The sequence below is a fragment of the Salmo trutta genome, chromosome 4 (genome assembly GCF_901001165.1).
Source record: "Salmo trutta chromosome 4, fSalTru1.1, whole genome shotgun sequence".
Lineage (NCBI taxonomy): Eukaryota > Metazoa > Chordata > Actinopteri > Salmoniformes > Salmonidae > Salmo > Salmo trutta.
Window position 1 is genome coordinate 64,817,972 of NC_042960.1, and position 22,807 is coordinate 64,840,778.

Sequence of the window (22,807 nt, forward strand, 5' to 3'; positions counted from 1 at the left end):
GCATAATGTTAAATGTTGTTCATTTCTAGTTTAGAGAACATGCATAATGTTAAATGTTGTTAATTTCTAGTTTACAGAACATGCATAATGTTAAATGTTGTTCATTTCTAGTTTAGAGAACATGCATAATGTTAAATGTTGTTAATTTCTAGTTTACAGAACATGCATAATGTTAAATGTTGTTAATTTCTAGTTTACAGAACATGCATAATGTTACCATGTTGTTAATTTCTAGTTTAGAGAACATGCATAATGTTAAATGTTGTTAATTTCTAGTTTACAGAACATGCATAATGTTAAATGTTGTTAATTTCTAGTTTAGAGAACATGCATAATGTTACCATGTTGTTAATTTCTAGTTTAGAGAACATGCATAATGTTAAATGTTGTTAATTTCTAGTTTACAGAACATGCATAATGTTACCATGTTGTTAATTTCTAGTTTACAGAACATGCATAATGTTAAATGTTGTTAATTTCTAGTTTACAGAACATGCATGTTACCATGTTGTTAATTTCTAGTTTAGAGAACATGCATAATGTTAAATGTTGTTAATTTCTAGTTTACAGAACATGCATAATGTTAAATGTTGTTAATTTCTAGTTTACAGAACATGCATAATGTTAAATGTTGTTAATTTCTAGTTTAGAGAACATGCATAATGTTAAATGTTAATTTCTAGTTTACAGAACATGCATAATGTTACCATGTTGTTAATTTCTAGTTTACAGAACATGCATAATGTTACCATGTTGTTAATTTCTAGTTTACAGAACATGCATAATGTTACCATGTTGTTAATTTCTAGTTTACAGAACATGCATAATGTTAAATGTTGTTAATTTCTAGTTTACAGAACATGCATGTTACCATGTTGTTAATTTCTAGTTTAGAGAACATGCATAATGTTACCATGTTGTTAATTAAAGTCTATCCCTCATCACAAAACATCTCTTTACCGAACACGGTCAATTCAAAGCATCTTCCTCAGCCTACAGCAGTCATACACTGCTCTATCTAAACACAAACACACACAACTCTTCCTTGAGCTATTGAGCAATATAATGACGGCAGAAATCCCGGATCATCTGTTTCATCATTATTGTGATAAATTGTAGCTAAGAATAGTAGTGGCAGTAGCCAGTTTACAGTAAAGTCCTTCAGGTCATTTCATGTGGTGGGGTCCGCTTTTAAAGCTAGACTATTATTTGTTTACATGGATAACAATTGTTTTAAACAATGGAATCCTTCAAGATGATGTCTCTTGGTGAGGTGGGGCTGCTGAGATTCCGGATGGGAATGGTCTGATGTTGGAAGCAAGGTTGGAGGAAGATCCCAAGAGTACCGGCTATACAGCCTACTGCAAAGATCCACAGGAACATCCGATCCAATACCATCGCCACGTACTTCCAGTCCTCAATCACCTGGAGAACACAGGGTCAGAAAAGGAGAGAGAGAGAACGGTCTAGAGAAGAGACTCAAATGTCTGAGGGAGTAAAGCAGCATGATCACCCACACATCCATCAATCCATCCATCCACCCACATCCATTCACACACCCACATCCACTCACACATCCATCCATCCACCCACATCCACTCACACACCCATCCATCCACACACCCATCCATCCATCCATCCATCCACCCACCCACTCATCCATTCATTGCAGAACACGTGAAAAAGAGAGAGAATGATCAACTGTACAAAATGCTGCAGAAGAAAGTTTAATATCAGAGCTGTAGCTCCGCCCACAGGTATTTTGTGTTTATTATGGGTTCCCATTAGGCGTTGCCAAGGCAGCAGCTACTCTTCCTGGGGTTTATTATGGATCCCCGTTAGGCGTTGCCAAGGCAGCAGCTACTCTTTCCTGGGGTTTATTATGGATCCCCGTTAGGCGTTGCCAAGGCAGCAGCTACTCTTCCTGGGGTTTATTATGGATCCCCGTTAGGCGTTGCCAAGGCAGCAGCTACTCTTCCTGGGGTTTATTATGGATCCCCGTTAGGCGTTGCCAAGGCAGCAGCTACTCTTTCCTGGGGTCCAAAAACATTACGACACATACACACATAAAACAAAAGACTGGGCTTGAAGAGCTTTGAAGGTCAATCTCCAGCTGGACAGAAGAAAAATGGTCCTTCCAGACAGATTTCCGTTTTTATGTTGGACAGAAAAGTAGCTTTTCCAACCTGCGATCTCTCTTACTTTTTTTTACATTCTGACCATCACATCTTATTGTGTTTTGATGCATTTCTGTTGTGGTAGATATGATAAACCAATTTTTGCAGCAAACAAAAACAACATTTGAAATAAGACCAGATTGACTCACGGTCTTGTTGTCGTCGTCTCTAATCATGTAGTCAGCGATGTATCGCACCCCGTCGACAGCTTCCTGTAAGTCAGGACTGTGACTGATGTCAGAGCAGGAGCTGCCACACCACGGCCGACCAGACAATTGTTCCGCGGGCAGAAACCCCTCTGGTGTCCTCACACTCCTGAATGAATTAATTAATTAAATGAATAAATTATACATGTCAAGGGAACCATTCGTTACAGGTTTATTTGACACATTTTCAAGAAAATGTACATGCATTACAGTAAATTCATAATCTGTTGATTACATCTTCTGGTGATCACCTGACCACAATAAAATGAAAAAAAAATTAAATACAAATAATGGTACATGATAGAAATAATATAATGACCTTTTTCTGAGGTAGTAGGGCCCAGTAGATAGGAGGAATGGAGATGAGGAAGGAGAGGAGGCCATGCCAGGGTCAGGTCCAACCCACTCAGGTTTATCCACCCCTGGGCTAGCCTCCTTGGTCTTCTGGAACGACTGCTGCCTCCTCTGACGGAGCCGCTGTCTGGCTGAGTTGTTCTGGGGGTGCCTCATGCAGAGCAGGGCAGGCAGCCAGACCAGGAACAGAACTTTAACCCAGGGGGGCATGGTGTGTGTGCTGGGGGAACGGTGATGGACGTTCAGAACACACACATTGGTGACGATGGAGAAGGTTACGAGAACCATGGTGAACATCAGGTATTTACCTAGCAGATCAGAGAGAGGAGTGTGAAGAAGCATCTCATTTACAAAATGCCGTTATGCAATGTTGTTTTTCTAATAAAAATGTCTCTTAATTTACACAGTACATTCAATAGCCTGGTTCCTCTCTAGGTTTCTTCCTAGGTTTTTGGCCTTTCTAGGGAGTTTTTCCTAGGGAGTTTTTCCTAGCCACCGTGCTTCTTTCACATGCATTGCTTGCTGTTTGGGGGTTTAGGCTGGGTTTCTGTACAGCACTTTGAGATTTCAGCTGATATACGAAGGGCTATATAAATACATTTGATTTGATTTGATTCAACAGTCAAATAATATTTCTTTCAGATATGTAGGATTTTTTTTTTTTAAGTACTCTTTTTGCAGCCCTACTTAACACTAAGCTTATGTATGAGCCATCACATAATGGTGATGGAGAAAGTCACCAGCACCATAGTGAATATCAGGACCTGTGTGCACAAAGTGCTGATCTAGGATCAGGTCCCCACCGGCAATATAATCCTATTCATTATGATCTAAAAAAAAGGTCAAACTGATTCCAGATCAGCACTCCTACTAGATCAGTACCCTTGGTTAATACTGACCCTGGCACAGAACTTACCGATCAGGGGCACGTCCAGCGAGGTTGGGGGTACGATCTTAGATATCAGCAACAGGAACACAGTGAGGGCCAACAGTACAGAGACACACAGACTGATCTTCTCTCCACAGTCACTGGGCAGGTAGAATACCAACACAGCCAGAGAGGTGATGAGGACACAGGGGATAATCAGATTTATGGTGTAGAACAACGGCTTCCTGGAAATAAATTGAATTGAGCAGAATTGAATTGAATCTTATCTGAGGTACAAATAATACCTCAACAAGACGTGTAGCCTATGATTCCAGATGATAACACATGAAAGCATGAATGAAAATAAGCATTTCCAAAGTGGTCCTCGATCGTAAAAAATAATACAATCTTATGATAGGACTAGAAAAAGTAACAAAACGAATATATTGTAAACAGTTGAAGAATAAGATAAAACATGGCACTATATATTCATTCCTTTTGATCAGGAAGTCATAGGTCACATCCACGTAGATGGGCTCTGAGCCGGAGAAAGTACGTCTCCCGGGTAAAGCCAAGATGTCCCACTCTCCACTGGGCGTGAAGTCATCCATACTGGCCACACCTGTCCTGAGGACCAGATCCACCTGATTTGATTGGATTTAGATTTGACAATTAAAATACATCGTCTGAAACAATACACACGTAACCGGTTACAGGATCTAAGCCTTAGATCCTGTAACCGGTTACGTGTGTATTGATTCTAAGGCATTTGACGACAGTTCCTACTTCACTGTAGGGCCGTCTGAAAAAGCTATTATTATAAAAATTTGGGGCAGAAATGCCTTCTTGAACATGTGAACATTCATGCGCCTTAATTATAAACTTGTATGGGATCTGTAAATATGAATAAATAAACTGATGAGACTAGTTCAGCCAAAGAGAAAACACTGAGCTATACAGAGAGAAGTAAAGGATCCTTCCTGTTTAGTCATGATTGGCTGAGATAATAGAATGGTTGGACATGCCAAGAGAGGAGTCCTGATTGGTCTGTCATGTCACAGGCTTCAGTCTATAACACAATGGGAGCTTCGCTGTTCAGTACATAGATAATCTTTGCTACCACAGATTTGGGGTAAAGTTATAGCTTTGGACAACTGCAAAGTGTTGCTACAGCTCTCAAAAACATTGCTGCCCTGAATTTAGCTGGGATAAGTAGAGAGACTCTGGAGGACAATGCCATGCTGACTCGCATTTGTTTACATGTTGGCGCTGTACAAGATGGCGCCAACAGACACATTCGCTCTGTTTCTAGCTCCAAGCCAGCTTTCCAGTATTTTGCTTTCTTTTGTGTTATTTCTTACAGTGAACATTTCTAGTATTATTTCCTATAACCGAAAATAACATTTGGACATTAGATCGGCAGGCCCTCACCAGAAATTCGACTTCCCTGACCTGGATCCTTTGTTTGGGCTTCCCGAGGCAGCTCTATTCATCCCGGGTGCTCCACTAAAACGTTGACGCCGGAGGAGAAGTTCGGTTCTATTCAAGTGCAGGTGGCGAGCAAACCATCCACCACTTCTGAATATATTACTCGCTAACGTTCAGTCCCTGGACAATAAAGTAGACGAGCTCAGGGCGAGAATCTCCTTTCAAAGAGACATAAGGGGCTGTAACATCCTCTGTTTTACGGAATCATGGCTCTCTCCGGATATATTGTCCCCGTCCATACAGCCAGCGGGGTTCTCTGTTCATTGCACGGACAGGAAGAAATAACTCTTCCGGGAAAACAAAGGTGGAGGGGTGTATGTCACATGATTAACAACACTTGGCGTGATTGTGGTAACTTACAGGAACTCAAGTCCTTTTGTTCCCCGATCTGGAATACCTCACCATCAAATGCCGACCGCATTACCTCCAGAGAGAATTTGCTTTGGTTATTATATACACACTGATGTGTATATTTCCTCTCAACCCGACAGCTCTCAAGGAACTACACTGGACTTTGCGCAAACTGGAAACCACATATCCTGAGGCTGCATTTATTGTAGCTGGGGAAATCTTAATAAAGGAAATCTGAGGAAAACGCTCATGAAATTCTACCAACACATCTCCTGTGCTACACGTGGAGAGAACACGCTTAACCATTGTTACTTTACAAGGCCCTCCCCAGCCCCCACCTTTGTCAAATAAGATCACACCTCCATCCCGCTCCTCCCAGCCTATAGGCAGAAACTTAGACAGGAAGCACCTGTGTTAAGGACTGTTCGACATTGATCTGACCAATCGGAATCTACGGTTGAGGGTTATTTTGTTCACTCGACCCGGCAAATGTTCCAGGTCGCCGCTGAGAATAGTATCGACGTAAACACTGACTCGGTGACTGGGTTCATCAGGAAGTACATAGAAGATGTTGTTCCCTACTGTGATGATTAGAACTTATTCAAACCATCGAATGTGAATAGATGGCAGCATTTAACCACAACAAGGTGACTGGAAACATGGACGTGTACAAACAGACCAGCTATGCCCTCTGTAAGGAAATCAAATAGGCAAAACGTCAGTACAGGGACAAAGTGGAGTTGCAATTCAACGACTCAGACACGAGACGTATGTGGCAGGGCCTCCAGACAATCATGGATTAGAAAGGGAAAGCCAGCCATGTTGCGGACACTGATGACTCACTCCTGGACAAGCTAATCACCTTCTTCGCCCACGTCGAGGAAAACACTGAGCTGCCGACGTGGGCCCCCATCGCTCACGAAGACTGTGTACTCCCGATCTCCGTGGCAAGACTGTGGCCCAGACGGCATCCCAAGCCGCGTCCTCAGAGCTTGTGCAGACCAGCTGGCTGGAGTATTTAAGGACATATTCAATCGCTCCCTATCCCAGTCTGTTGTCCCCACTTGTTTCAAGATGTCCACCTGTACCCAAGAAAGCAAAGGTAACTGAACTAAATGACTATCGCCCCGTAGAACTCACTTCTGTCATCATGAAGTGCTTTGAGAAGCAAGTTAAGGACCATATCACCTCCACTTTACCTGACACCCTAGACCCACTTCAGTTTGCATACCTCCCCAACAGATCCATGGACGATGCAATCGCCACTGCACACTGCCCTATCGCACCTGGACAAGAGCAATACTTATGTAAGAATGCTGTTTATTGCAGCTCAGCCTTCAACACCATAGTGCCCTCAAAGTTTGTCAGTAATCTCAGGGCCCTGGGTCTGAACCCCTCCCTGTGCACTGGGACCTCTACTTCCTGACAGGCCGACCCCAGGTGGTGAAGGTAGACAACAACACTTCCGCCATGCTGATCCTCAACACAGGGGCCCCTAAAGGGATGCGTGCTCAGCCCCCTCCCTGTACTCCCTGTTCATCCATGACTGTGTGGCTATGCACGTTTCCAACTCAATCATCAAGTTTGGCATAGTCTTGTTTTGTTAATTTAGCAGACAAAGTTGCCCGTGCGAAGTGATGCGCATCTCGTGCCTGGAACAGTTATTCTCAAAGAGTGATCATTTTAAACGGGGCTCAATTTGGCAAGTTTAAAGAATTTCTTCAGGGTTACGAACCAAAATCTGTCTTCTCTTTGATATACAGATGTTCAGTTGAGTTTATTCTGCCTGTTCTTTGAAATTTTCAAAATGGATGAACAATTACATATTGAACACTGCATGGAGATGAATTACGGCCACAACATCTGTTTAAAGAGTAGGCATATGCTTAATGATTCTGATGAAAATATGCTCTTTGTCTTTATCAAACTGGGGTGGCAGGTAGCCTAGTGGTTAGAGCGTTGGACTTGTAACCGAAAGGTTGCAAGATCAAATCGCCGAGCTAAGGTAAAAAAATATTTCGCTCTGTCCCTGAACAAGGCTGTTCCTAGGTCGTCATTGAAAATAAGAATTTGTTCTTAACTGACTAGCCTAGTTAAATAAATAATGTTTTGGCATATTGTCAGTGTGGAACTTGTCTATGTTTAGGGAGGTTATAGCCTAGGCTAACGAATTCTAAATGGCTCTAGCAGTTCGCAAAGTAGCTTAAGCGGAAAATAGACGGGACGCAATTATTCCAAAACTGCAGCTCGTTGTCGCAACACATATTTTCCTACTTCAATCAACCAGTCCATTTGGAATCTGTAATAAAACTGTCGTCATTTGGCAAGGAATGTAGCTTGTGTATCCCAACAGCTAGATATATTTTTATAGGCATTTATTTCTGTAGGCCTAAGTGGAGCTTGTGTACGCACTCAGCAGGCATGTGTGGAGGGAGCAGTCGAAATGCAATTGAGTGAATGAGACACAGAGGGCAAAGGGAATTTAGGGTGAAGAATGGTGTGCTGCTTGGCTTAGTATTTTTTGTGTGTGTGCCCCACAAATGCACATGTAAAAAGCAAATGAACGTTGTCTTCAATACTAAATGTTACTTTCCCGTTCAGGCAACCACAATGCACATTCCTCCAAATAGTTGTACAGTATTTGGGAAAAAAATGTGATCTCTGGTTAAAGATCGAACTTTGACGTCCGTTCGAGTACTCATGTCCTAGTGGTAGACCTGATTATCAACAACGTCGAGATAGCCTACATGGAGGAGGTGCGAGCCCTGGCAGAGTGGCGCCAGGAAAATAACCTCTCCCTCAATGTCAACAAAACTAACTAGCTGATCTTGGACTACAGGAGAAAGAGCACGACCCCATCCACATCAACGAGGCCACAGTGGAGAGGGTCAAAAGCTTCAAGTTCCTCTGCATGCACATCACTGAGGACCTGAAATGGTCCCTCCACACGACACCGTGGTGAAGAAGGTGCAACATCAGGAAGAAATTCGACTTGGTCCTTAAAACCCTCACGATCTTCTGCAGATGCACCATCGAGAGCATTCTGTCAGGCTGTATCACCGCCTGGTACAGCAACTGCACCGCCCGCAACCACAGGGCTCTCCAGATGGTGGTGTGGTCTGCCCAACGCATCACCGGGGACACACTACCTGCCCTTCAGGACATCTACAGCACCCAGTGTCACAGGAAGGCCAAGAAGATCATCAAGGACCTCAGCCAGCCGAGCCACGGCCTGTTCACCCTGCTACCATTTAGCAGGCGGAAACAGTACAGCATAGTATTTTTTGTGTGCCCCACAAATGCACATGTAAAAAGTAAATGAAAGTTGCCTTCAATACAAAATTTCACTTGCCAATTTGGGCAGCCACAATGCACATTCCTCCAAATAGATTTACAGTATTTGAAAAAAAATGTGATCTCTGGTTAAAGATTGAACTTTGACGTCCGTTCGAGTACTCCGTTACTCATGCCCATCTCTAGTACTATAGTGTGTAGTGATCACAATATAGTAGCCATAGCTAGGAAAACCAAAGTTACAAAGGCTGGGCCGAATATAGTATATAAGAGGTCATACAATAAGTTTTGTAGTGATTCCCATGTTGTTGATGTAAACAATATTTGTTGGTCCGGGGTGTGTACATTTTCTTAATTTCTTCTTCTTGGGATTATTTTGTGCATTGTACTGTCAGACATTCACTGCTGGAGCTAGAAACACAAGCTGTACCTACTTTAACATTTGCTAATCTGTGTACGCAACAAATAAACTTAGATTTTTACTTAACACTTATTTTCTGAAAAATGCATTGATGGTTTAGGGCTCGTAAGTAAATCATTTCACTGTATTCGGCGCATGTGACAAATACAATTTGATTTGATTTGTGGGTGGGGTTAAGGTTTAAGAGGGCGTGAACGGTGCTGAATGGGCGTAATCAAAGAAAGGAAGAGTAAAAATCTCAGCAAAATCTTTCAAAGGGCATTTTCTTCTACAAGTGCATGACCTTTTAAAGCAACATAACTTTCCCATGTTTTCTTCCAAACACAGTGCATCATATACCATTTATAGGCCTCAATAAAGAAATCCGGACATATTCAATTTAGCAAAAATTTGTATCGTTTTAATTACAGGTGGTCCCAGGAATCAAACCCAATATCCAGGTGTTATAAGCACTATGCTCTACCAACTAAGCTACAGAGGACCACATTATCAAGGATAAAGCACAATACATTTCCATGTATTACCTCAGTGTGGTCATAGGTCCATGAGCGGAATTTCAGGGTGCAGTTTTGTTGGTCGAAGGGGAAGTGTTTCACCTCGATCTTGCAGGCACTCTTATAGATAGCTGGAGGGAGCCAGAAGATGGTGCCGTTGGACAGGACGATGGCGTTGGTGAAGACTGTCACCTCATAGATACCATCAGCACTACAAATTGGAGGGAGGACACGTCAGTGAGATTTTAGGCTCTCAGAATAAAAGCTCTCAGAATTCACAGACTTTGTCTGTGAATTCCCAGCAGCATCATACAATTGACTACACAATCATTGTTAAAGCACATGCTTTTCCTGGAGGGTTTGATACTGACTTGTTGTACAGTACAATATCTGGGAGCCATATATGACGGGAGGGAATGCGGAGCTTGTCAATCCCATCAAAGTCTGAGGGCTCCCATGACAGCCTGTAATCAACCCAGTTCTACGGCGAGAAGGATGGTTATTAGTAGTAGCAAGAGGTAAATCACTCACCTTCACACCATAATGTTGTGTTCAATAATGACACCACACTACATACTGTATGTATTCTGGACAGGAGATTGTTCTTCTTACCTGTGTTAGCCAGACATTGGTGATCATAATTTGTTCCCTGTCATGCTACAAAAGAAGACATATTGTCAAATATGTATCAACCTTTTATGAATTCCATTACGTTTTGTAATTTCTATATAAAAACTCAAATGAAAATGAAAGAACTGAACGGTGACCACACTGATACAATAGAATTACAAAACAAAACAGTAAAGTCCAATCCAATCGAATCCAATAAACCCACCACACTGATCAGTTGTGCCAGGGAGACCTGCAGTTTGATGGTAACCGGTTCAAACCGGTTACTGGCCGGTCGTATCAGCTTGTTGTAGCGCTCTCTACTCAGTAGCCACTTCAGCAACCTCTCCTCGGACTCCGCACATAGACCAACTGGAAATAAAGACAGCATTCCAAAAGCAACGAGGAATTGGAGTGTCAGTTTACTTTCTGAATTGACTGAATGTGCTGTGATGTACAATAGATGCCCTGTGAAAAGGTGAGGTGTGAAGATATAGGTCAAATATGTTTCATTGCATGTACAAGTGGGTAACGAGTCTGAGGTGTGACCTGGAAATCTTTTGTGTTTTTTTTGCATATCCCAACTCCCCCTGTGACACCCTCGGAGAGTGGGGTCAGAGCTAGCGATCAGCCATTATTGACGGCGACCCTGGAGAAATTAGGGTGAAGTGCCTTGCTCAAGGGCAGATCGACAGATTCTTTTTCACTTTGCCGACTCTGGGATTCTAACTAGCAACATTTAGGTTACCGGCCCAACACTCTAAGCTACCTGCCGTCCTATATACTATATATAGTAGTATATTAGTTCTGACTTAAAATATGTGGACAACTACAAATACCTAGGTGTCTGGCTAAACTGTAAACTCTCCTTCCAGACTCATATTAATCATCTCCAATCCAAAATTAAATCTAGAAATCAGCTTTCTATTTCGCAACAAAGCCTCCTTCACTCATGCCGCCAAACATACCCTAGTAAAACTGACTATTCTACCGATCCTTGACTTCGGCGATGTCATTTACAAAATAGCCTCCAACACTTTACTCAGCAAACTGGATGCAGTCTATCACAGTGCTATCCGTTTTGTCATCAAAGCCCCATATACCACCCACCACTGCGACCTGTATGTTCTAATCGGCTGGCCCTCGCTACATATTCGTTGCCAGACCCACTGGCTCCAGGTCATCTATAAGTCTTTGTTAGGTAAAGCTCCACCTTATCTCAGTTCACTGGTCACGATAACAACACCCACCCGTAGCACGCGCTCCAGCAGGTATATCTCACTGGTCATCCCCAAAGCCAACACCTCTTTAGGCTGCCTTTCCTTACAGTTCTCTGCTGCCAGTGACTGGAACGAATTGCAAAAATCGCTGAAGCTGGAGACTTATATTTCCCTCACTAACTTTAAACATCAGCTATCCGAGCAGCTAACTGATCGCTGCAGCTGTACATAGCCCATCTGTAAATAGCCCACCCAATCTACCTACCTCATCCCCATATTGTTTTTATTTACTTTTCTGTTCTTTTGCACACCAGTATTTCTACTTGCACATCATCATCTGCACATCTATCACTCCAGTGTTAATTTGCTAAATTGTAATTAATAAATAAAAATAAAAAATGAAGATCGTGCATTCGGAAAGTATTCAGACCCCTTGACTTATTCCACATTTTGTTATGTTACAACTAAAAATACCCAATATTGACAAAGAAAAAACAGGTGTTTAGAAATGTTTACAAATGTATTAAAAATTAAAAACTGAAATATCACATTTACATAAGTATTCAGACCCTTTACTCAGTACTTTGTTGAAGCACCTTTGGCACCGATTACAGCCCGGAGTCTTCTTGGGTATGATGCTACAAGCTTGGCACACCTGTATTTGGGGAGTTTCTCCCATTCTTCTCTGCAGATCCTCTCAAGCTCTGTCATGTTGGATGGGGAGCGTCGCTGCACAGCTATTTTCAGGTCTCTCCAGAGATGTTCGGGTTCAAGTCTGGGCTCTGGCTGGGCCTGTCAAGGACATTCAGAGACTTGTCCCAAAGACCCCACTGCTCTGTTTTGTCTATGTTCTTAGATTTGTTGTCCTGATTTTAAGGTGAACCTTCACCCCAGTCTGAAGTCCTGAGCCCTCTGGAGCAAGTTTTCATCAAGGATCTCTCTGCTCTGTTCATCTTTCCCTCGATCCTGACTGTTCCACTCCCCTGAAAAACATCCCCGCAGCATGATGCTGCCACCACCAAGCTTCACTGTAGGGATGGTGCCAGGTTTCCTCCAGACGTGATGCTTGGCATTCAGGACAAAGAGTTCAATCTTGTTTCTCATGGTCTAAGAGTCCTTTAGGTGCCTTTTGGCAAACTTCAAGCGGGCTATCATGTGCCTTTTACTGAGGAGTGGCTTCCGTCTGGCCACTCTACCATAAAGGCCTGATAGTTGGAGTGCTGCAAACATGGTTGTCCTTTGGGAAGGTTCTCCCATCTCCACAGAGGAACTCTGTCAGAGTGACCATCGGGTTCTTGGTCACTTCTTCCATTTAAGAATGACGGAGGCCACTGTGTTCTTGGGGACCTTCAATGCTGCAGAAATGTTTTGGTAACCTTCCACAGATCTGTGCCTCGGCACAATCCTGTTTCAGAGCAAAAGGACTGAATACTTATGTAAATAAGGTAATTCTGTATTTTATTTTGAATACATTTGCAAAAATTTCTAAAAACCTATTTTGACTTTTTCATTACGGGGTATTGTGTGTAGATTGATGAGGGAAAGTCTGTAATGTAACAAAATGTGGAAAAAGTCAAGGGGTCTGAATACTTTCAGAATGCTCTGTATAGGAAGAGGATATATTATGGAAAGTATCAAAGGCAGGGAAACGCATCCTATTCCCAATAAATAAACCAATAATCTGTTTCATATTTATTAAGGATCCCCATTAGTTCCTGCCAAGGCAGCGGCTACTCTTCCTGGGGTTTATTATGGATCCCCATTAGTTCCTGCCAAGGCAGCGGCTACTCTTCCTGGGGTTTATTATGGATCCCCATTAGTTCCTGCCAAGGCAGCAGCTATTCTTCCTGGGGTTTATTAAGGATCCCCATTAGTTCCTGCCAAGGCAGAAGCTACTCTCTTCCTGTGGTCCAAACACATTAAGGCACTTACAATTACACATAAAACAGTACATTATATAACATTATTACACTACTACATATCTAATTCAAAATGTATAATAACCACCATACAATGTTATTTCAATGTACGTGCGTGCATTGCGCTAGCATTTTGTGTGTCTGTACCTGCATGTCTCTCTCTTCACAGTCCCCGGTGTTCCATAAGGGTTATTTTGATGTTGTTTTTATCTGATTCTACTGCTTGCATCCATATTCCCTAACGTACCCAGAACAATCTAAAATCCCAACCTGTCCTCTGAGTCTGCACCTAAACCAGCAAGGAAGATACAATTTCAAACGGACACTTCCCATGAGACAAATAACCACTATTCAGTGTGGATCAATTCTAGCCTGGTTCCAGATGTGTTCCTGTTTGTGCCGTCTTGCCAACTCCTATGGCAACGACCACAGAGGTAAACAGATCTGGGACCAGGCTACATCAACTATGAGGTGTTAACTGATCTGGGACCAGGCTACATCAACTAACTATGAGGTGTTAACTGATCTGGGACCAGGCTACATCAACTAACTATGAGGTGTTAACTGATCTGGGACCAGGCTACATCAACTATGAGGTGTTAACTGATCTGGGACCAGGCTACATCAACTAACTATGAGGTGTTAACTGATCTGGGACCAGGCTACATCAACTAACTATGAGGTGTTAACTGATCTGGGACCAGGCTACATCAATAATGAGGTGTTAACTGATCTGGGACCAGGCTACATCAATAATGAGGTGTTAACTGATCTGGGACCAGGCTACATCAACTATGAGGTGTTAACTGATCTGGGACCAGGCTACATCAACTATGAGGTGTTAATATAAATAGAAGAAATAACATATCTGTAAACTTACCTTGGCTCAGGATACAAAAGCAGAGGCAGACAGTCCTCATCATAGCGACGGCGTCGACAGGCAATCCCCAGACAAATGACGTGGACCGTGAAGTACTGTAAGGTTCAATGGACCATAAAAAAAAAAAATCTACCAAATCAAAATTGACTATAACAACTTGTATTCTAAAGAGGTTGACTTACAGTTTCTTACAGACTTACAGTTTCAGGTGAAAATGTATTAAAAAAAGTTTATTATTAAAGGATAACTGAAACCCAATCGGTATTGCAGACCACAAAGCTTGTGATCAGTGATCAGACACAGTTAAAAATATAGATGGGTTCTATTAGCCGCACGGGGCCCCGTTTCATATTCACTGACCTGACAGTTCTAGGTTGCATATTAAATGTGAGAATTAGATGTCCACATCCAGCATAGACGTATCCCATAAATCAGTTAGAATACAATATTATACAAACCAAAAATCTAATTTGATTATAGACCATTTTAAATAATATGCATTCAACGCACAATGTGTCATGAAACCTCTACCAAATTCAAAATCAAATCATGTTTTATTTGTCACATACACATATTTAGCAGATGTTATTGGTCACATACACATATTTAGCAGATGTTATTGCTGGTGTAGCGAAATGCTTGTGTTTCTAGCTCTAACAGTGCAGTAATATCTAACAATTTCACAACAATACACACAAATCTAAAGTAAAGGAATGGAATTAAGAATGTATAAATATTTGGGCGAGCAATGTCAGAGTGGCATTGACTAAGATACAGTAGAATAGTTTCCAATGATACTTTTTAAGTCCAGATATTTGGGGGACTAAACCATAACCTTTCTGTTGTCACAACCTGGCCAGGCAGTATTCAGGCTGTGTCACAACCGGCTGTGATTGGGAGTCCCATAGTGAGGCGTACATTTGGCCCAGCGTCGTCCAGGTTTGGCCGGTGTAGGCCGTCATTGTAAATAACTTTTTCTTCACTGACTTGCCTACTTAAATAAAAGGTTAAATTTATTTCAAAAATAAAACAAATATTAAAATCAGCAGTGTGGCCAGTGTTGTCTCCTTCTATAGCCTGGTCTCAGATCTGTTGTCTCCTCCTATAGCCTGGTCCCAGATCTGTTGTCTCCTCCTATAGCCTGGTCCCAGATCTGTTGTCTCCTCCTATAGCCTGGTCCCAGATCTGTCGTCTCCTCCTATAGCCTGGTCCCAGATCTGTCGTCTCCTTCTATAGCCTGGTCCCAGATCTGTCGTCTCCTTCTATAGCCTGGTCCCAGATCTGTTGTCTCCTCCTATAGCCTAATGCCAGATCTGTCGTCTCCTTCTATAACCTGGTCCCAGATCTGTTGTCTCCTATAGCCTGGTCCCAGATCTGTTGTCTCCTTCTATAACCTGGTCCCAGATCTGTTGTCTCCTATAGCCTGGTCCCAGATCTGTTGTCTCCTATAGCCTGGTCCCAGATCTGTTGTCTCCTATAGCCTGGTCCCAGATCTGTTGTCTCCTTCTATAGCCTGGTCCCAGATCTGTTGTCTCCTTCTATAGCCTGGTCCCAGATCTGTTGTCTCCTTCTATAGCCTGGTCCCAGATCTGTTGTCTCCTATAGCCTGGTCCCAGATCTGTTGTCTCCTATAGCCTGGTCCCAGATCTGTTGTCTCCTATAGCCTGGTCCCAGATCTGTTGTCTCCTATAGCCTGGTCCCAGATCTGTTGTCTCCTTCTATAGCCTGGTCCCAGATCTGTTGTCTCCTTCTATAGCCTGGTCCCAGATCTGTTGTCTCCTATAGCCTGGTCCCAGATCTGTTGTCTCCTATAGCCTGGTCCCAGATCTGTTGTCTCCTATAGCCTGGTCCCAGATCTGTTGTCTCCTATAGCCTGGTCCCAGATCTGTTGTCTCCTATAGCCTGGTCCCAGATCTGTTGTCTCCTATAGCCTGGTCCCAGATCTGTTGTCTCCTTCTATAACCTGGTCCCAGACCGGTTGTCTCCTATAGCCTGGTCCCAGATGTGTTTGTGCTCTTGTCATCAAAGTCAGTTTGTCATGACAATGAGTTGGCTTGATTTCAGACTCCCATAAGTCCGAGTTGGCTTGATATCAGATTACATTTTTTTGTATTTATTTATTTAACCTTTATTTAACCAGGTAGGCAAGTTGAGAACAAGTTCTCATTTACAATTGTGACCTGGCCAAGATAAAGCAAAGCAGTTCGACACATATAACAACACAAAGTTACACATGGAGTAAAACAAACATACAGTCAATAATACAGTAGAAAAATAAGTCTATATACAATGTGAGCAAATGAGGTGAAATAAGGGAGGTAAAGGCAAAAAAGGCCATGGTGGCAAAGTAAATACAATATAGCAAGTAAAACACTGGAATGGTAGATTTGTAGTAGAAGAAAGTGCAAAGTAGAAATAGAGATAATGGGGTGCAAAGGAGAAAAATAAATAAATAAATACAGTAGGGGAAGAGGTAGTTGTTTGGGCTAAATTATAGATGGGCTATGTACAGGTGCAGTGATCTGCTCTGACAGCTGGTGCTTAAAGCTAGTGAGGGAGATAAGTGTTTCCAGTTTCAGAGATTTTTGTAGTTTGCTCCAGTCATTGGCAGCAGAGAACTGGAAGGAGAGACGGCCAAAGGAGGAATTGGCTTTGGGGGTGACCAGAGAGATATACCTGCTGGAGCGTGTGCTACAGGTGGGTGCTGCTATGGTGACCAGCGAGCTGAGATAAGGGGGGACTTTACCTTGCAGGGTCTTGTAGATGACCTGGAGCCAGTGGGTTTGGCGACGAGTATGAAGCGAGGGCCAGCCAACGAGAGCGTACAGGTCGCAGTGGTGGGTAGTATATGTGGCTTTGGTGACAAAACGGATGGCACTGTGATAGACTGCATCCAGTTTATTGAGTAGGGTATTGGAGGCTATTTTGTAAATGACATCGCCAAAGTCGAGGATCGGTAGGATGGTCATTTTTACGAGGGTATGTTTGGCAGCATGAGTGAAGGATGCTTTGTTGCGAAATAGGAAGCCAATTCTAGATTTAACTTTGGATTGGAGATGTTTGATGTGAGTCTGGAAGGAGTTTACAGCCTAATCGGACACCTAGGTATTTGTAGTTGTCCACATATTCTAAGTCAGAACCGTCCAGAGTAGTGATGCTGGATGGACGGGCAGGGATCGGTTGAAGAGCATGCATTTAGTTTTACTTGTATTTAAGAGCAGTTGGAGGCCACGGAAGGAGAGTTGTATGGCACTGAAGCTCGTCTGGAGGTTAGTTAACACAGTGTCCAAAGAAGAGCCAGAAGCACACAGAATGGTATCGTCTGCGTAGAGGTGGATCAGAGACTCACCAGCAGCAAGAGCGACATCATTGATGTATACAGAGAAAAGTGTTGGCCCAAGAATTGAACACTGTGGCACCCCCAAAGAGACTGCCAGAGACCCGGACAACAGGCCCTCCGATTTGACACATTGAACTCTATCAGAGAAGTAGTTGGTGAACTAGGGGAGGCAGTCATTTGAGAAACTAAGGCTATTGAGTTTGCCGATGAGGATGTGGTGATTGACAGAGTCGAAAGCCTTGGCCAGGTCAATGAATACGGCAGCACAGTATTGTTTCGAATCGATGGCGGTTACGATATCATTTAGGACCTTGAGCGTGGTTGAGGTGCACCCATGACCAGCTCTGAAACCAGATTGCATAGCGGAGAAGGTGCGGTGGGATTCGAAATGGTCGGTAATCTGTTTGTTCACTTGGCTTTCGAAGACCTTAGAAAGGCAGGGTATGATAGATATAGGTCTGTAGCAGTTTGGGTCAAGAGTGTCCCCCCCTTTGAAGAGGGGGATGACCGCAGCTGCTTTCCAATCTTTGGGAATCTCAGACGACACGAAAGAGAGGTTGAACAGGCTAGTAATAGGGATTGCAACAATTTCGGCAGATCATTTTAGAAAGGGTCCAGATTGTCTAGCCCGGCTGATTTGTAGGGGTCCAGATTTTGCAGACCTTTCAGAACATCAGCTGACTGGATTTGGGAGAAGGAGAAATGGGGAAGGCTTGGGCGAGTAGCTGTGGTGGGTGCAGTGCTGTTGACCGGGGTAGGGGTAGCCAGGTGGAAAGCATGGCCAGCCGTAGAAAAATGCTTATTGAAATTCTCAATTATAGTGGATTTATCGGAGGTGACAGAATTTCCTATCCTCAGTGCAGTGGGCAGCTGGGAGGTGTTGTTCTTATTCTCCATGGACTTCGGTGTCCCAGAACTTTGAGTTTGTGTTGCAGGAAGCAAATTTCTGCTTGAAAAAGCTAGCCTTGGCTTTTCTAACTGTCTGTGTATATTGGTTTCTAACTTCTCTGAAAAGTTGCATATCACGGGTGCTGTTTGATGCTAATGCAGAACGCCACAGGATGCTTTTGTGTTGGTTAAGGGCAGTCAGGTCTGGAGAGAACCAAGGACTACATCTGTTCCTGGTTGTACATTTCTTGAAAGGGGCATGCTTATTTAAGATGGTGAGGAAGGCATTTTAAAAAAAATAACCAGGCATCATCTACTGACGGGATGAGGTCAATATCCTTCCAGGATACCATGGCCAGATCGATTAGAAAGGCCTGCTCGCTGAAGTGTTTCAGGGAGCGTTTGACAGTGATGAGTGGAGGTCGTTTGACCGCTGACCCATTACGGATGCAAGCAATGATCGCTGAGATCTTGGTTGAAAACAGCAGAGGTGTATTTAGAGGGCAAGTTGGTTAGGATGATATCTATGAGGGTGCCTGTGTTTATGGCTTTGGGGTGGTACCTCGTAGGTTCATTGGTAATTTGTGTGAGATTGAGGGCATCAAGCTTAGATTGTAGGATGGCTGGGGTGTTAAGCATGTCCCAGTTTAGGTCACCTAGCAGCACAAGCTCTGAAGATAGATGGGGGGGAAATCAGTTCAAATATGGTGTCCAGAGCACAGCTGGGGGCAGAGGGTGGTCTATAGCAGACGGCAACGGTGAGAGACTTGTTTTTAGAGAGATGGATTTTAAAAGTAGAAGTTCAAATTGTTTGGGTACAGACCTGGATAGTAGGACAGAACTCTGCAGGCTATCTATGCAGTAGATTGCAACACCGCCCCCTTCGGCCATTCTATCTTGGCTGAAAATGTTGTAGTTAGGGATGAAGATTTCAGAGCTTTAATGTACAGACAAAGGTATGTTAGGATGTGAATACAGTGGAGGTAAACCTAGGCATTTAGTGATGATGAGAAAGATATTGTCTCTAGAAACATCATTGAAACCAGGTGATGTCATAGCATGTGTGGGTGGTGGAACTGAAAGGTTGGATAAGGTATAATGAGCAGGGCTAGAGGCTCTACAGTGAAATAAGCCAATAACCACTAACCAGAACAGCAATGGACAAGGCATATTGACATTAAGGAGAGGCATGCTTAGCCGAGTGATCAGAGGGTCCAGTGAGATTCAGACAGCTAGCCGGGCCATAGGTAGCAAGCTGGCAGAGGATGGAGGGAGCTCTGTTTTTAGCCACCTCGTGCGTTTCCGTCTGTAGATTAGTGGGGTTCCGTGTGGTAGAGGGGACCAATCCAATTAGCAAAATAGTTACAGTTGCCCAAGAAAATTGTCTATAAGTCCGAGTTGGCTTGATATCAGACTCCCATAAGTCCGAGTTGGCTTGATATCAGACTCCCATAAGTCCGAGTTGGCTTGATATCAGACTCTCATAGATCTGACAACTATAAACACTCAGAACCGATAAACTGACAACTAGCAATCCATCCCTTGATCTTTTTTGACCATTTAATTTCCTTAACAGATGCAGACTCGTCGTCTCTCTTCCCCAAACCTCATTATGGTGCCTGGATGTTAGTCTATATCAGTGTTTCCCCCAATCCTGGGGAACCAACAGGGTGTCCTGTACATGTTATTTAAGGAGCAAAAGAAGATACATTTGTTTTATTTAACTAGGCAAGTCAGTTAAGAACAAATTCTTATTTTCAATGACGGCCTAGGAACAGCAGCTGCCTGTTCAGGGGCAGAACGACAGATTTGTACCTTGTCAGCTCGGGGATTTGAATTTGCAACCTTTTGGTTACTAGTCCAACGCTCTAACCACAGTGTTTCCCCATGGCATCTACGTGTTAATCTAATAATATACAGCCCTAATTTACAAAGTACAATCTGTAATATGGTCAGCTGCTACTTTATGTGATTTGAGCACAAGATGTGCAACTTTAAAAACAGCCCCCCGTGGCTGTGAAGGAATACTACAAGCAATGTACAAAAATTAAGTAATTGACTAAAAACCCCAAGTTCAAACCCTGACTGAAGCCATTGGCTGCTTATCCTCGTGTAGTGACACCGTAACGTATTTCAGTAAGGATTTAGTTTTTTTTGTTGCATTGGTAGCCTACACTTCACAAAACAACATCTAAACATGCACGGCCAACACCAAAACTAGTTTATTGACGTGACAAGGTTGTCCCCCACTCCACCCCAACAAAAGAAATGAAAGTAACAAATAAAAAAATCACCAACAAATAATCTTAAAATTCTTTATTCATAAACTTGATGCAAGTTTATAAATTACTGTACATGGTCAAAATTTGTTTTGAAATGGGAAAAAAAAATATGAACACAAACCAAAGCATGCCAACGGTGCAAAACTTGACAATCTGTCCACCATTTGCTGACGAGCAGAAAATAAATTCACAATTAGTCTAGATAGAGAAGATAAATGAACTTTATCAAAAACACTGGTCCAGTTACAGAGAAGCGTGCAAACCTATTCATCACAGAATGAACGACTGAACTGACTGACTACCCCAAAGTGATTGAGCTCCTAAACCCTGACCAGAGATTTGGGCCCTGTCCAGAAACAGGCTCCCCCTCTACCTAGCCCCTAGATCGGGGACAGGCTCCCCCTCTACCTAGCCCCTAGATCGGGGACAGGCTCCCCCTCTACCTAGCCCCTAGATCGGGGACAGGCTCCCCCTCTACCTAGCCCCTAGATCGGGGACAGGCTCCCCCTCTACCTAGCCCCTAGATCGGGGACAGGCTCCCCCTCTACCTAGCCCCTAGATCGGGGACAGGCTCCCCCTCTACCTAGCCCCTAGATCGGGGACAGGCTCCCCCTCTACCTAGCCCCTAGATTGGGGACAGGCTCCCCCTCTACCTAGCCCCTAGATCGGGGACAGGCTCCCCCTCTACCTAGCCCCTAGATCGGAGACAGGCTCCCCCTCTACCTAGCCCCTAAATCGGAGACAGGCTCCCCCTCTACCTAGCCCCTAAATCGGGGACAGGCTCCCCCTCTACCTAGCCCCTAAATCGGGGACAGGCTCCCCCTCTACCTAGCCCCTAGATCGGAAAGGATTGGGCACGTGTAAGCAATAGGGCAACATATCCACCTATCCTATCATATTGCTTAACCCCTATCAAACTGTAATCAGGGTAAAGTATCCAACGTCAAGAGTAGTAGAGCTGATCTAGGATCAGGTCCCTCCTGTCCACAGTCATAATTATCTATGATCCTAGATCTACCACTCCTACTAAGACGCTTAATACATACAGCCTCAGTTCTCCACAAATCCGTGTCTGGTGGTAGGAAAGGGGGCTGGGCTGGGCTGGGGGGGGGGGGGGGGGGGGGGGGGGCAGGATCTGGCTATCCGCAGGGTTCTAGAGACGTGCTAAACATTTTCTACTGAGTTGACCCTAAGTTACTTTAAATGGATTCACCATGTGAAGTTATAATCGTATACTAACCATCAATTCTGTGCAGAAGTAACGGGACAAGCCTCAAATGGCACCCTATTCCCTACATAGTGCACTACTTTAGACCAGAGCCCTATGGGGCTCCCCATGAGCCCAGGTCAACAGTAGTGCCCTACTTTAGACCAGAGCCCTATGGGGCTCCCCATGAGCCCTGGTCAACAGTAGTCCCCTACTTTAGACCAGAGCCCTATGGGGCTCCCCATGAGCCCTGGTCAACAGTAGTGCACTATATAGGGAATAAAATAGTGCCATTTGGGACAGAACCTTGGTCATCTGGAGTTAAGTAGATGTAGTACAGAGTTAAAAACACAGTCCCCCCCCCCCCACCTGTCGACCCCTAGGAATACAAGAACCCGTGGCTACATCACCATGCTCCACCTTTCTCCAGAAAATGGGCACACGCACGCTCAACGGTCGTAGATTTAACAAAATGGTTGAAACTCCCTCCAGCAATGTAAATCCATGACATGAAGTGCGCGAGTCGTACACTTTGGGATGAAGGTGGAGAAGGGAGACACAGCCTGTATGATTCAGACTGGAAACATCATTCAGAACGCTATCAATAAGGAATAGAAGAGTTGATATTGAAATAAAAAATGTTTCCCCCTGATTCAGAAAAGGTGAGGTTCTTGAAGGACTTGGATTTGTTATTTTAGGTATATTGACCACTGAGGCACATCCTTGCCATATTGTGAAAATATATATTTAACATTACAGATGAGATATTTAAAAGACCTCTTGCACTATCAAAAAACCCCATAGTAGCC

The 22,807-nt window shown here is 43.5% G+C and overlaps 1 protein-coding gene and 1 long non-coding RNA gene across 2 annotated transcripts; both read right to left on the minus strand.

Annotated features, from left to right (window-relative positions):
• Positions 1–676: 676 nt before the first annotated feature.
• On the minus strand, positions 677–10,612 carry LOC115192864 (neuronal acetylcholine receptor subunit beta-4). The gene is made up of 9 exons (XM_029751774.1): positions 10,489–10,612; positions 10,266–10,310; positions 10,025–10,134; positions 9,684–9,864; positions 4,101–4,249; positions 3,654–3,850; positions 2,703–3,045; positions 2,327–2,492; positions 677–1,425 (listed from the first exon to the last, which is right to left on the minus strand). Exons 2-9 carry the CDS (start codon positions 10,290–10,292, stop codon positions 1,234–1,236), a joined length of 1,365 nt encoding a protein of 454 aa, XP_029607634.1. The 5' UTR covers positions 10,293–10,310; positions 10,489–10,612; the 3' UTR covers positions 677–1,233.
• Positions 10,613–20,810: 10,198 nt separating this feature from the next.
• On the minus strand, positions 20,811–21,904 carry LOC115192866 (uncharacterized). The gene is made up of 2 exons (XR_003878003.1): positions 21,515–21,904; positions 20,811–21,409 (listed from the first exon to the last, which is right to left on the minus strand). It is a non-coding gene; the product is annotated as an uncharacterized LOC115192866 (long non-coding RNA).
• Between the last annotated feature and the right edge of the window lie 903 nt (positions 21,905–22,807).